This window comes from Balaenoptera acutorostrata, chromosome 19 (genome assembly GCF_949987535.1).
Source record: "Balaenoptera acutorostrata chromosome 19, mBalAcu1.1, whole genome shotgun sequence".
Classification (NCBI taxonomy): domain Eukaryota; kingdom Metazoa; phylum Chordata; class Mammalia; order Artiodactyla; family Balaenopteridae; genus Balaenoptera; species Balaenoptera acutorostrata.
The window spans coordinates 5,820,613-5,835,792 of NC_080082.1; the positions used below are offsets into that span (position 1 = coordinate 5,820,613).

A 15,180-nucleotide genomic window follows, 5' to 3' on the forward strand; every position below is an offset into this window, starting at 1 on the left:
AACTTGCAACAAAGGGCCTTGTATCCACCATCTCCCCCACCACTGCTTACAGAGGCAGGCCAAGCGCAGGTGCCTGGAAGGCACTGTGCCCAGGGACCCAGCCCCACAGTGAAGTCTCTCCCCTATAACTCCATTTGGAAGTGAGGGCTAGTTTCAAGCTAGAAAAGGAAATAAATGTGGGTTTTTCATTCATCCCTCGCCCTCTGCAGAAAACCGTCTATTGGCCTGTTTCTGTCTCTATCCATTTCTGCCTCCATCTTCTGCCCAGCTGGAACTGGAGGTCTGACCACAAAAGGTCCAATCCATTCCCCATGGCGCCCCAGGCCCCGCTCCTTCTCAGCCCTTATTGACTGAGTCAGCTGTGGTCTTGTGGCTGAGAAAAACGAGCAGTGATATCTCTAAATTACACCAAAGTTGGCCTTTTCTGCTTTCGCTCTGTTCCTCGTGGCTCCCTTTGAACAGGGCTGTCAGCAGAGATACTGACAAAAAACATGTGGTCTGAAGGGAGAAAGTAGCTTTCTTTACAGCAAAGAGAGCCGTTTTCTGCTTGTCAACACGTGGTCTACTCTTTAAGCTAAGACATGACCTCTGGCCTCGACTCAGTGTGCAAACACACACATCAAATAAACATTTGTGTGGTTAACCCTCATTTCTCCTCACTTCACAGAGAATTTTATCTCTACCTTTCTAATTTTCCAGGTAGAATCGGGACAACTGTCACAGAATTTGTCAGCCTCGGGAAACTGACTCAGGGAGTTTTTGTGCAAAGGAGTAGAGACGTGGAGGAGCTCAACAAGCACAGGCTCAAGGTCTGCGTCTACCCTGCACTGGCTGCGGGACCTTTTACACAAGTTACTTCGTGCACTTCAAGGAACAAAGTTGTCCGAAAACGACCCCTGGTGCCCACTCTGGACAAGAAACAAGCTAAAGCCTGGGATGGGTGGCTGAATGGGTAAGTCACTTCCCCAACTGGAGGCTCCACTCGAGCACTGCTCCACATGGGGCCAGTGTATCCTGACCCTATCCAGGGTCACATTCTATGGGCCCAAGGTCACTGGTATGCTGGAGCCAGCTCCTACCGCCTCGTGAAAGCCAAGTGTTAAATACTCAAGAATTTTGCAAGTTGGCAGCTTGTAATTGGCCACTGCGGAGGTATTTACACCAGAGAAAGCATCAAACACTAAAACTCAGGGCTCCCCTTGTCCCCAGGAGCCAGTTTACTAGTATACCACTGCCCCAGGCATCTGGCTTTGGACATCTGGAATCTCGGATGACTCCTATAAACCTGGGTACCTGCACTCATGCTGCCAGATACCCTCAGAAGTCTGATTACCTGTCCACGGGCCAGCTAAGAAGGGAGAACCATGGGAGCAGAGTGTCTTTTCTGGCAAACCTATCCAGTGTGCTCAGCTGTCTGCACAGGCCCTAGCATCTCTCTCTGCAGGATGCTGGGGAAGGGGGAGCAGCGCTTCTCATCTTTGGCTGACCCCTGGCTCGTATGTGTCCTTTCCTCTGTCTCCAAACAGCCTATTCCTTAACCCATGCCATGTGCTATTTTGAAATCCATCCAGAGCCCTAGTACATGGCAGATGGCAATGCTGCAGGAACTCAACTTACATGACTCAGGCTGTACCACAAGTAGACTACAAGTCTTGCATGGTGCTCGGCCTCAGTTTCCTCAATGGTACAACAGGGACATAAGATTGGTTTCTGAGAGTACGTGTGGTTTCTGCATGTGAGCGTGCTATGCAAACAGCAAAGACCCACGGAAACTAAACATTCACGTGTTACGGTGCAGAAATCACTGAAGAGTCCTAGGTTTCAGTACTACCATTCTTTTACCTGTGTTACCTTGGGCAAATTACTTAACTTGTCTCAATTTCGATTTCCCCACCTGAGAAATGGGTATAGTACCTTATAGGGCTGTTATAAGACCTGCACAGGACAACAATGAGAGCCATGTTTGGCTTAGATCCTGATACTCATTTGATGTCGAAGACTCTAGTTGAATTTGAAAATTCCTCAATTCTCCTACCTCTAGGGTGCTAACTCAAGCTGAAATGACGGATCCTTTAAGGTTCTCGAATAATTAAACATAAATTCGGTCTGAGGCCAAAAGTACATAACGATAAAGCCCTAGGAAACTTTCACATTGAGAAATGAAAGGGTGATAAACTCAGGGCTAAAAATATTGCTTCCTCTATAGGCTAAGATGCCTTTATTCGCTGGATGTATATCATGGAGGGCATTTTTGCATATATATGTATTTGGCAAAGAACCAAAACAACTCAATTATGTTTTATCATTAATTAAATTTTGCAGAAAGAGGGCAACACTTGCTAATGGTGAATATAAGCTTTCATTAGACTTAGTCAAAATAAGTTAGAATTAACTCTGCTCAGTTGTGAATAGAAGTTTTGAGTTTTTTGAGTAGATTTAAAATGTCATTGCATGTATGAGCAAATGCAGAAATAGAGTCACTTTCTTTTCTCACTCTCTCTTTCTGCCTCTTTTTTTTTCTCTCTCCCCTCCTCCCTTTTACCCCCTCTCTCTCTCTCTCTGTCTCTCTCTCCCTCCCCCTTTACACACACACACACACACAATCCATCAGCATCAAATCTGTCACGATCTGCTAAGGATGCTTATATGACCTGACATAATGGTTGACTGCCAAGCAATTTATCTGGTAGTCTCACTGCCACTGTGGAAAATTAAAATTTGCTGGAAACATCCAGACTGATTATATAATGGTCTGTTAATTCCTTTCTAACAACAAACCAGCTATGGTCACTTAAATCAGTAACCAATGAATACCTTAGCCAACCAGCCATAGGACCTGGTTAGAATTCAAGTCAAAGAATATTTGAGTCCCTACTATGTGTTAGGCACTGTACTGGATCACTCCCTACCCTTGGTAAATTACAGTTAATGGGAAGAAAAATACAAAAGAAACTATATTGCTGCTCAAAATGTGTTGTGTCATCTAAGAGGTATAAACAAATGTGTAAAGGAGGTCAAACAAAAATTCCATGGAGGAGACCGACTGCTATATTTAAAACAGATAACCAACAAGAACCTACTGTATAGCACAGGGAACGCTGCTCAATATTTTGTAATAACCTAAATGGGAAAAGATTTGAAAAAGAATAGATACATGTATATGTATAACTGAATCACTTTGCTATACACCTGAAACTAACACAACATTGTTAATCAACTATGCTCCAATATAAAATAAAAATTTTAGGGCTTCCCTGGTGGTGCAGTGGTTAGGAGTCTGCCTGCCAATGCAGGGGACACGGGTTCGAGCCCTGGTCTGGGAGGATCCCACACGCCGCGGAGCAACTGAGCCCGTCAGCCACAACTACTGAGCCTGCGCGTCTGGAGCCTGTGCTCCGCAACAGGAGAGTCCGCGACAGTGAGAGGCCCACACACTGCGATGAAGAGTGGCCCCCGCTCGCCGCAACTGGAGAAAGCCCTCGCACAGAAATGAAGACCCAACACAGCCATAAATAAATAAATAAATAAATAAATAAATAAATAAATAAATAAATTTATAAATAAAAAAAATAAAAATTTAAAAAAATATAGGCTTGGGCTTCCCTGGTGGCGCAGTGGTTGAGAATCTGCCTGCCAATGCAGGGGACACAGGTTTGAGCCCTGGTCTGGGAAGATCCCACATGCCGCGGAGCAGCTGGGCCCGTGAGCCACAACTACTGAGCCTGCGCGTCTGGAGCCTGTGCTCCGCAACAAGAGAGGCCGCGATAGTGAGAGGCCCACGCACCGCGATGAAGAGTGGCCCCCACTTGCCACAACTAGAGAAAGCCCTCGCACAGAAACGAAGACCCAACACAGCCATAAATAAATAAATTAATTAATTAATTTAAAAAAAATATATATATAGGCTTTAGCCCAGCATTGCCCAATAGAAATATAACACGAGCCATATAAATAAGTTAAAATTTTCTGGTAGCTACATTAAAAAAAGTAAAAAAAAAAAAAAAACCCAAAAAAACATGAGATTAATTTTAATCATAGCAATATATCCAAAATAATTTTATTGCAACATGACATCTACATGAGGATTATTAATGAGATACATTCCATTAAAATCCTAACTTACATCTCAATTTGGATGTTATATTTTCAACAAAAATATTTAATCTGTATTTAGATTAAAATTTACAAGATAGAGTCAATATCTTGTAATAACCCATAATGGAAAATAATCTGAAAAAATATATATATATATGTATAACTGAATCACTTGGCTGTTCCCCTGAAACTAACACTATATTATAAATCAACTATACTTCAATTAAAAAAATTTACAGTTGAAAAGTCAGATTTACATGCAAGTTGTTCCAATAATTGGATCAAGCAGTAGTTTTTAAGTTTAAATTAAAATTAGTTAAAATTTAATAAAGTGCAAAAATCCAGTTCCTCAATCACACTCGCTTCATTTCAAGTGCTCAACAGCCACATGCGGTTAGAGGCTGCCATGCTGGACAGAGTAGACATGGAACTTTCTTCAGTGATGCAAATGTGCCATGGGATGTACAACCTTAGAATGTAAATGGGGTGGCCCATTTACATGGGTGAGGATGTAAATGGGGTGGCCATTTACATGAGTGAAGATGAAGAGGGCGTGTCCCAGAAAGAGGGAAGAGTTCAAAGTCATGGAAATATGAAATGCGTATGTACAACTAGGGTTGCTGAGTGTAGAAATAAATTCTGCTGCTCATCTCACCAAGAAAATTTTGAGCACTGAGCTTCTGGACATCTTAGATCACCTATATTCAAATTTCTCTCCTATACAACAACAAATGGTAACTTTTAGTCACTGAATAAAACTGCTACTTGTTTGAAAATGGGGAAATGAAACAGATATAAATTTTTGAGAAGAGGCATGTAGTTAGACTTGAATAAAAGGTGTGAAAAAATGGATTTTAAAAGGCTGATGAAGATTATATAAAATAAATCAGGCAATAGAATGGAGCAAGGTACCCTAAGTCTACATTTCAGTAGAAAGGTGAGATGGAGCACTGCTCGATGGGGATGGATTTAGTATCAGCTTTCTGGTCCAGCTTCTGGGGATGCAGCTTGGGACCCAAGGGTTCGCAAAGTGTTGCAAAGGACTATTAAATGGAGTAAAGCAAATTTAATCCCAAGGCCATAAGACTCCTTAGCACCTGTTTGCATAGGTGGGCATAAAGGGGAGATACAGAGTTCTTGGATGTGGGGAGACCTCTAACCATGGTATACATCCAGAACTCTGAGAACTATTTAGGACCTGCCGTAAATTGTCCTCAGGTGTGACTTACATTCATGACACAATCAAAGCAGAGTCCTGGTTGAGTGGTTTTCATGATTTGGTCTAATGATCTATGTTGATTCCGTTTATGAAGAGCACATGGTCCCATTACATATTTATTCCATCCTGGGTTAAATATGTCCTTCTAAAGGCCCATTCTACCAATTTATAGGGGATATAAAAAAAGGAATTTCAGTAAAATGTACTTTCATTGGTTTTGATGAAAAGGGTTTGTGATGAAAATAGAATCTCTAACAAGCATTTCATAAATGACTTGTCTTTCAAACTTAATATAAAACAGAATAAAATACATCTACCAAAAGACCTCCTTGCTGCCTCACAGATTTAAAGTCCCCTGCTCTCAATCAACTCAAAAATCTCTACAGACGCAATCAAATATTTATCAGTGAAAATTGGTAAAACTGAGAAATTATTTATGGCCCAAATTTTGAAATAGTCATACATTGAAGGGGGAGGAAGAAAAAAAAAAAAAGGTTATGTTGGGAACTACACATTTCTCTCTAGGGCACATACTCCCAGACCCTCCCTGCTGTCTAGAATTCAAAAATGAGAAGGAAATCACAGGTTTGAGGAAATGTGTTCACAGCTGGGTGTTTTACCCTTTTTTCAGAAACATTGAGAGATATGATGGAAAACCAGCTCCCAAATTCTAATAATTTAGCTACTTACCAACTAATTATTTTGCAGATAGATAAAATATGCATATGTCAAAACTTTGCCTAATACCTAGAGCTGCCTGCGTAGCTTTTTAGTGAATATGCAATTCTACGTGGCATGGCCTTCAACTGTGAAAAACCTCTCACGGGGGTGAATTCGCTGCAGCACCTTGCTTTTGATATCGTTACCCTTTAGTATACGGGTCTTCTTTCTTTAAAGAAATTCACATTGTGATAAAATATGACAAAAAAGAAAATAAAGAGACAAATACTTGGCCTCCATTCACCATCCTGAATTGTAAGACAAAGTACTTTCGTGCCAACATGCCAGCTCTTCCGCCTTTTATAATAATTTTATATTAAACTTAATTTTTCCCAACATTGTATTATGAAATTTCCAAACACGTAGGAAAGTTGAAAGAAGTTCACAGTGATCAACTGTGCTCATCACCTAGATTCCACCATTAACATTTTGCTCTACTTGCTTTGTCATATATCTATCCATTGATCCACCCCTCTAACCATCTTATTTCTTGGTACATTTCAAGGAATTAAACTTAGTTTTAATGATATTTTAAAAAAGTAATTTTCAGCAAGGACATTTCACTCCATGGAAGAGAATTCTCAGGTTGCACTCAGTAGCCCTGAGCATACTGGTTAAGAGTGCCGACTGTGAAATCTCAAAGAGGTGGCACAAAGCGTGCCTCTGCAGTTAAGTGTGTGACTTCGGACAGGTTACACTGTCCCTCTGAGTCTCACTACCCTCATTTGGCACCTTTTTGGAAGATGATCCTCGTGGGGTTGTTATTATGAGAACTCAACATAATAGATGAAAAGTGCTTGCACTTTACTGTGACAAATAAAGAATTTGTGATGATTTTTTCTACTCTTCTCTAATCCTGTGAGATCAAGGACTCTGTTTCCTTTGCCATTAAATCAGCCCCTTGCACAGTGCCTTGTAAATAGCAGAGGCTGCATATATACTTACTGATATGAATTGGGTTAAATTTCAGAGGTTTTCCCTCCTGGGATGAAACAAGTACTTATTATTGGAGAGAGGCAAGTGCAGTGGTTTCAAAGGCACGAGGCATAAGAAAGTTAGTTGAGGAAACGAGCTGGGAGCAGGGGATGAGACAAAGAGAAAAAATCTGGCCTGCAAAGCAACAGTGTTTATATCAAGTTTAGTGATAGAGCAGAATTCATCAGTGCCCAGCCCCAGACCCTTGCACCTCACCTTTCCAGTGCATACCAGCCGCCATGATGCCTAAAGGCTCTCCTGCAAGCCTCAGAAGGCCATTGTGCCTGTGCACAGAACACAGGGCATGATGGATGTGCTGGGGAGTTTAGACTTCTGGGAGCAGCCCTCAACCAGATGGATAGGGCTGGTATATAAATACCCCAGCTCCCTCCTCCGTGGACAGGATAACCCTAAGAGTGTGTCTTACACCATTTTCTAGCCTTTCTCTGTGGGATTACAATCTAGTTACCCACAGTGGTAAACAGGCCTCTCAACTGGCTGCTTCCCCTTTCCTGCTTCACTCCTTCACTCCCTTACCAGTATTACTGGTATAGAAATTACCTGCATTTGAATTCTTGTCTCAGGGAACCCAAAGTAAGACAACTGTCTTTATGCCCACAGAATCTCTTCTTCAAATGGCATTCTACACTGAAATCTGATATGTAATATTTATAAGATTAGAGCTGCCTGACTCGCAGAGTTTGGGTGGATGGGAGCGGCGACGTGTGGAGGCCAGAGCCCTGCCTCCTGGGTCTCTTTTCCCTTCTCCCAGCCTCCCCAGCACTCAGTGAAGACTCCTATATCTTCTCACAGCTCGACAGAGCCTTGCTTGTCAGCTACAGGCAGAGTTGATTAGGATATGATATAAGATATAAAGAGAAGAATAAGAGGAATGAATAAAAACAAGCAGAGACAAAGAGGAAAATATGTTCCTTCAAAGGTCTAAGAAGCATGGACAAACACATAATTTTTGCAAGGCAGTGCAGTTATTCTGTAAAAGCCATCGGGAGGTTTGGGAGGCTTTCACACCATTATGATGTTAGTAGACTACTGCACTTAGAAAAGCTGTTGTTTGTAGAGAACCCAGGTTGAAACCCAGGGTTGAACCCAGGTGGGCAGTACATAGGGGCTAAGGAGAAAGAAGTCTTCAGCTTGAAAAACAAATTGTGTTCTGAGGCTGTAACAAGAAACCATGCAGAAGAATGTCCTTAGTTAGCTGCATACTTATTGATCCATTATGTATCTCAAGGAAAGAGCCTTGTGAAAACTCCCTAAATATACTGAGGGGGGACAAATGTATGGGGTTGGAGGAAGCTTTAGGATGACCACATAATTTATTGTCCAAAGCTGGACAAGTTTAAGGGGAAAGGTGGTGTTCATAATAATTATGCCAGGACAACCAAATTTCCAGGCAAGTGAGATGTGATAATTCACCCTTGTTGTAAACTAATTAATAGAATTGAAATTCCAATACTGAAAGTATTATAGTTTAGTGGTAGGCAGGGGAGGAGAAAGTATTTTAGGTCAGACCTCTGTAAACTTGAGTGTGCATCAGAATCACCTGGGATCTCCTAAAAAATGCTGGTGCTTGGTCTTCACCCCCTGCCAACCGAGTCAATTTCTGAGGGTGGAGAGTGGCATCTATATTTTAACTGCCCCAGGTGATTCTGATGCACAGCGAGGGCTGAAAACAGCAAGCGTACATGAAGGAGACCTGCAGAACAAGGGTGCAACTTGTGTCTCTAACTGTCTGGGGGCAGAGTCTTGCAGACTTGAGGACTCTGGCCCCTTGGCGAGTGCTACCCTTGGCTTCAGGGAAACCTACACAAAGGCCATGACAGAGGCTAGGGCTGTCCAAAGGGCCAGGGCACGTCAGCCGTACCACTGTCCTCTCAGAACAGCGCCGCTTCCCTTTGCATCATATCCTGGAAACCTGGCAAGATTTTGCATCTTTGGTACAGTGATAGTTTAAAATCATAAATATGGTTATTATCAGGATATTGGATTATTAATGTTTCTAATTTCCAATAGATTTCTAAGAGTCCAAGTCACACTAACGTCTTGCCCGGGTCACTAGAAAACCTTCCTCTTGGCTGTTTCTTTGTGTCCACTCCTCCCTACCACTCTGCTGCCACAGATTGTTCCCTACAAGGCAGCCAGAGGGACCTTTCAAAAGGTCCAGGTCCAGACACACACACACACACACACACACACACACACACACACACACACACACACACACCTGGGAGACTTTCCAGTGGTTTCTGGCTGCATGCACGATGAAAATCCTATTCATCACCATGGTCTCCAAGTCCCACGTGACAGGCCCACTTCTCTGACTTCAACTCTTATCACTCTTTTCCTTGTTCACTACATTGCAGCCAACCAGGCATTTTGCTAGTCAAATCCACCTCATTCTTTCGCACCTCCAGGCCTTTGCACACGCAGTTCCCTCTGCCAAGAATATGGTTTTCCTGATCTCCCCTTGGCTATCCCTTTCTCATTCTTCCTGCCCCCACTCAAACGTCAGGGACACGACCCAGCTGCTCCCAGTCATTTGCGTCGAGATTCCCTCCTCCCTCTACACCCTGGTCCTGCCATTTACTCTTCTTCACATCACCCCGTATCTGTTACTCACAGCATTTGTTATCCTCTGCAGTTTTCTCATTTCTTTACTCATTGAAAAAAACTATCTCCCCACTAAAACACAAGCTCTATAACAATAGGGGCTTGTATGCTTGTTCACACCTCCGCTAAACCGATCTCAATCTTGGAGTCTGGCATATAACAGGTGCTCCTTGTTGATTCAGTGAATAGATAAACAATCCAATAGCACCAGCCATTCAGATCATCCACTCAGCTAACCACCATTGTTCAAATTCCAAGATCATTGAAAAGTATGAACTGGTTAAAATTCGATTCTCCATGTCGGCTTTCCTATGGGGAGAGGATGTGCTGACCAGGCAACAGCAGTATTTCTGCCTATTTAACAGTGACTATTTCTTCCTGGAAAAGTTGTTTCTCTGATTCATTTGACAGTCTTTCTGGATCTGGTTAGCATGGTTTAGTTCCTTTGATCCAGTTTTGTTTTTAGAGAGCTGACCCAGTGGTGCTCCTGGACCTACACATTTGAAAACTAGGATCTAAATAACAGGACACATATTATCATCCTGGTATACTAAGGGGACTTACCTGGCTGATGGCCTGGGCATCATCTACAAAAGCAGTGAGTCTATTTCTTAACCAATGACATCCTCATGTCACAACTCTTACATCATTATCTACCATGTAGATCTCAAAATCATGACAAAGGTGTTGTTGTGGTTTTTTTTGTTTTTTTTTGTTTTTTTTGTAAATTCCCTTTTTCATGACCTTTGACATTCTTTTCTTGGCAAAAGCTTTTGGCCTCTTACCATAGAGGATCTGAGGCCAATTCCTGCTGGTCTCCAAGCCAGTCAGAGTCAGCTTGTCTCGTGTATGCTCATCTCGCAATAAAAACATGGTTTAGCAGTTTTCTTTTGTCTGACTTACCTTGCCAACATCTCTTGGGAAAGGTTGTCGCTGATTCTCTGGAATTAAAATGGGAGATACCACAATGGACCTCTTTTGTCTTGGGACAGGAGAAGTTCTTTCAAATTTAAATATATCCTAAAAGAGAAAAAACAAATCAATTGACTAAAATCCCCCACGGAGAAGATCTATCAGTCTGCTCTGAGATATGGTTCCTTTGTTGTGAAAGCATACAGCTGTTTGGACATTGTTAATTTTATTCTATCAAACCTCATTAGCGTTAGCAAGTACATCATTAGAATTATACTAAAGCTGACATTGTGATTCACAATGACTATCATTAAGCTGTTTAATCCCATCTTCTGAATCATTCTATTCACAATGTCAGTCTTTTTTCATACATCCTTCCATGCTTGTGTATTCCCATTCTTAATCTGTCAAGTGAGGAGATTGCTTGGCTGGTCACTAACCCACAGAACTCACTGGATACAAGTGACTCTCCTCACGGCCAAATGCAAGGTCCTCACAATCACAAATGAATAGGGATAAGGGGCAATCACAGCATTCCAAACACAATGTTCCATAATGTCAGGCATTATGGAGACTCTTAGTCAATGTTCTGTCAAAGTCTGTTTGCTATTATTAGTGGGTCCACTACTAGAACTCACTCCCCATGCAGTATGTCCCAAACTGCAATCATTGGAACAGCACTGTGAGAATTTCTGTCTTATCTGTAATTCACCTTTTTAATTAAATAAATGGATGCAAAAAGGGAAACTCTGTGTCATTATTTTAAATATAGTACCAGTATGGCTTCTCATAAAAAGTACGAAAACATAAAAATAAACAATGAGATCAATGATGTTATTAAATTTGAGCTGGAAACTTAGGTGGGTGGAAAGTTTCCTCTTTTGGAAAGGGAGATAAGAAAAGGCTACAGGGGTGTTAAAGGGTTGTTAGCACTGAGCTGAGACTTTCTCCTTGACCCAATCAGAAGACTGAAAGAGAATTAAAAATGGGATATCAATTTCAATATATAAACCAATCACATTCAATACCACATACTAAAATTATCTGAGGTACCACCAAAAGCAAGCATCTCAAACTCTGGACAATAAGTTCCTATGAAAATCATGTGGCAAATTATATTTAAACACCATCACTGACCCATGCTCCATAAAAGTGTGTGCATGTACATGTATATATGTTATATGACAGTGATATAGTTTTATACATATATAATAGTTTTATTTTTATTATTTTTAAAAATATTTACTTATTTATTTGGCTGCAGCGGGTCTTAGTTGTGGCACATGGGATCTTTAGTTGCGGCATGAGGCATCTTTAGCTGCAGCATGCGGGATTTAGTTCCCTGACCAGGGATCGAACCCAGACCCCCCGCACTGGGAGTGCAGAGTCTTAACGACTGGACCACCAGGGAAGTCCCAATATATAATAATTTTAAAGGAAACTCTATATAAGAAAAGTCAAGTAGGAAACAAGACCAGAGAAGGCTATGAAAATGTATATAAATAGTCTTTCTCTTGATTTTGGTCAGATTGTAAACTGATGTTATTCTTGTGGAAAGTAATCAGGCAGTATTTATTTATCAAGAACCTTACAAGTGTACATATCCCTTCACTCTGTAAGTTCACTCCTAGGAATACATCCAAATGCTAAATTCAAAAGAGGAAAAAACTGAAAGCAGGGAGATGTTTAGTGAGACATTATTTATAAAGAGCAAAAATGGCAAACCACCTGAATGTTCAATTGCAGGAGAAGGTTAAATTTGGGTCCATCAGCAGGAGACACTCTTAGGCGGTCACCAATAAGGCAGCTGTGAAGACCATGTTCTAACCACTATGATCATCATTTGACTGCTTCCACGATCACAACCACAAACTATTATAATAACAACAATTTATTAAACATGTGTTGGGCCATGTGCTAGGCACTTTACATGTGTCTTTGCTAATATTAGCAATAAACTTCTCAAGTAAATCCTAGCCCTCCTTAACCAATGAGGAATGTTAAGCTCTGAGAGGTTACATAAGTTGCTGCAATTCACCTAGTTAGTTGAGAGAATATGAAAGATAATATATGTAGGAAAATACAGAATACCATATTGGTTGCCCTCTACTTTATATAAACTATACTGAACATAGAAGAATAATATTCAAAACCTCAATGAATAAGTCCAAATAAAAGATTGCTTGGGGACTTCCCTGGTGGCACAGTGGTTAAGAATCTGCCTGCTAATGCAAGTGACATGGGTTCGAGCCCTGGTCCGGGAAGATCCCACATGCCATGGAGCAACTAAGCCTGTGCACCACAACTACTGAAGCCCATGTGCCTAGAGCCTGTGCTCCACAACAAGAGAAGCCACCACAATGAGAAGCCCGTGGACCGCATCGAAGAGTAGCCCCCACTCGCCGCAACTAGAGAAAGCCCGCATGCAGTAACGAAGACCCACAGCAGCCAAAAATAAAATATAAATAAATTAATTAATTAAAAAAAAAAAGACTGCTTGGTTTCTAAGAAGAGCAAAGACTCAATATTCAAGCAAAGACAGAAGACTGGAGTGTGTAAAAGACAGTGAAAAGAAAGAATCAGAAGCGTTAAAATGACAAAAAACCAACCAACAGGGGCTTCCCTGGTGGTGCAGTGGTTGAGAGTCTGCCTGCCACTGCAGGGGACACGGGTTTGAGCCCTGGTCCGGAAGGATCCCACATGCCGCAGAGCAGCTAGGCCCGTGTGCCACAACTGCTGAGCTTGCACTCTGGAGCCCATGAGCCACAACTACTGAGCCCATGTGTCACAGCTGCTGAAGCCTGTGCGCCTAGAGCCCGTGCTCTGCAATGGGAGAAGCCACTGCAATGAGACACCCGCGCACCACAACGAGGAGGGGCCCCAGCTCACTGCAACTAGAGAAAGCCCGCACAGCAATGGAGACCCAACATAGCCAAAAATAAATAAATAAGATAAATTAAAAAAAAAAAAGAAACCCAACCAACACACCGGCCAAATAAATAAATAAATAACCCAACCCCAGCCATGTAGAAAACAGCAGAGAAAGAAAGAGAGAATGGGACAGTGAGAAGACAATGAAAAACAGGGTGGATTACATCTGTAAAACACTGATGTATAACATCTGTAAAGATTCTGTTGGCTTATCAGGGAATATGAAAAGAACAGAAAACATGTAAAATACGTGCAATATACGAGTCTTATTTACAATAAAAAAATCTTGAAGCTTGTATAAGGGAAAGTCTAGGAAAGCACTTTGAAAAGATTTAAAGTCCTATGCAAATGTAAGGGATTGGTGATTCTGCTCTATAATAGAGCAAAAGTAGGTTTCCATTCATTATGACGATATATGTGAACATGTATGTAAAGTAATGAAAAGCACACTCACCGTCAGTAACAAACATTCCATTGTTTGCAGTACAGAACTTATTTGTGTTTGCAAGCCTGTGAATGGGTGACAGGTGACCCGAGTTCCTGAGTCCCCATTTCTACCTCTGGTGTCCTCCCAGCTTACCAGCTACTGAAGCCCACACTGCCAGTCCATTTCCTTCACCCTCATATCCCAGCAGCTTGGTAAGAAGGACACCTGTGTAAACCCCTGGCTCTACAGTACCTTGGAAGAGAAGCAGGAGGCTCTGAGTCTCAGGATAGGAAACGGCATCTGGAAGGGAGGGGGTGGAGGTAGAGTGACCAACTGTAGAGAGGCCTCCATGTGCACAGGACTCTCTGAGCCCACCATGGTGGGCAGGACTGGGGCATCCTTTTTCTTCCAACTCAACGTTTTTTGTGTTACAATGGCAGGGACCGCAATAAAACATTGGTCCATGACTGTGATTCTGTGTCTGTGGCTCCACTTCTGTCTTTTGAGATTTATGTGTGTATCTGCTAACTACGTGTTTGTGGCCAGATGTCTACCTTTGGTCAGGTCTGTGGTAATGAGTCTGTCTGTGTGCTCTGAAGCCAAGTGCTTCTCTGTGACTGGGGCCATGGAGGAGCCATAGCATCTAATTTGACTGACAAATACCATATGCACATCTAGGCACGTGTGTGTGTGTTTGTATCTGTCAATCTATCACGTGAAGCCTTTGAATGCACCAGGATGTGGCCGTAACCTCAACGTAAGACAAGATAGAAGCAGTGAGGTTTAAAAGTATGTGACTAATTCAAGAGATGTTTACAGAAGAAGAGACCGAGGTGTGGGAAAGAACAGAGCATCAGGCTAAAGGAGAGGCTGTGTGAGGACTCCCTGTCTTCTGGTGTTGCCATTACCAAGTGAGAAGTAAAATATTGCCTGCTATTATCAGTAAAGAAAGGATCTAGCCAGCACATTACAGCTGCCTGGACGGTGCAGCCCGAGGAAACTCAGGATGAGAAAACACAGGATGCTGGCCCCAGATAGCTGAGGTGCGTATCGAAGGAATGATTTCAGTGAACCCAGACTCTTGCATCTTCCCATACATAGAAATGTGCTAAATTCCTTAACTTGAGATATCTAGTTTTCTTTTATTAACAGTAACCTTTTGTTCCGACTACCCGGTGTTGTTGAAAAACCTCCTCTATATCCTGGCTTCCCCCGCTTCCTCCTCTGAACAGTTTTCTCAGCCTATATCTGAGATGCTGTCTCTGGGCTTGAA

The 15,180-nt window shown here is 42.0% G+C and overlaps 1 protein-coding gene across 2 annotated transcripts in view; it reads right to left on the bottom strand.

Moving 5' to 3' along the window:
* CDH13 (cadherin 13) overlaps positions 1-15,180 on the bottom strand; it is a 1,038,265-nt gene that overhangs the window by 569,957 nt on the left and 453,128 nt on the right. For both annotated transcript variants that reach the window (XM_007182584.3, XM_057533958.1), the window contains exon 4: positions 10,541-10,657. In XM_007182584.3, coding sequence (XP_007182646.1) covers positions 10,541-10,657 — 117 coding nt within the window. The remainder of the gene's footprint in view (positions 1-10,540; positions 10,658-15,180) is intronic.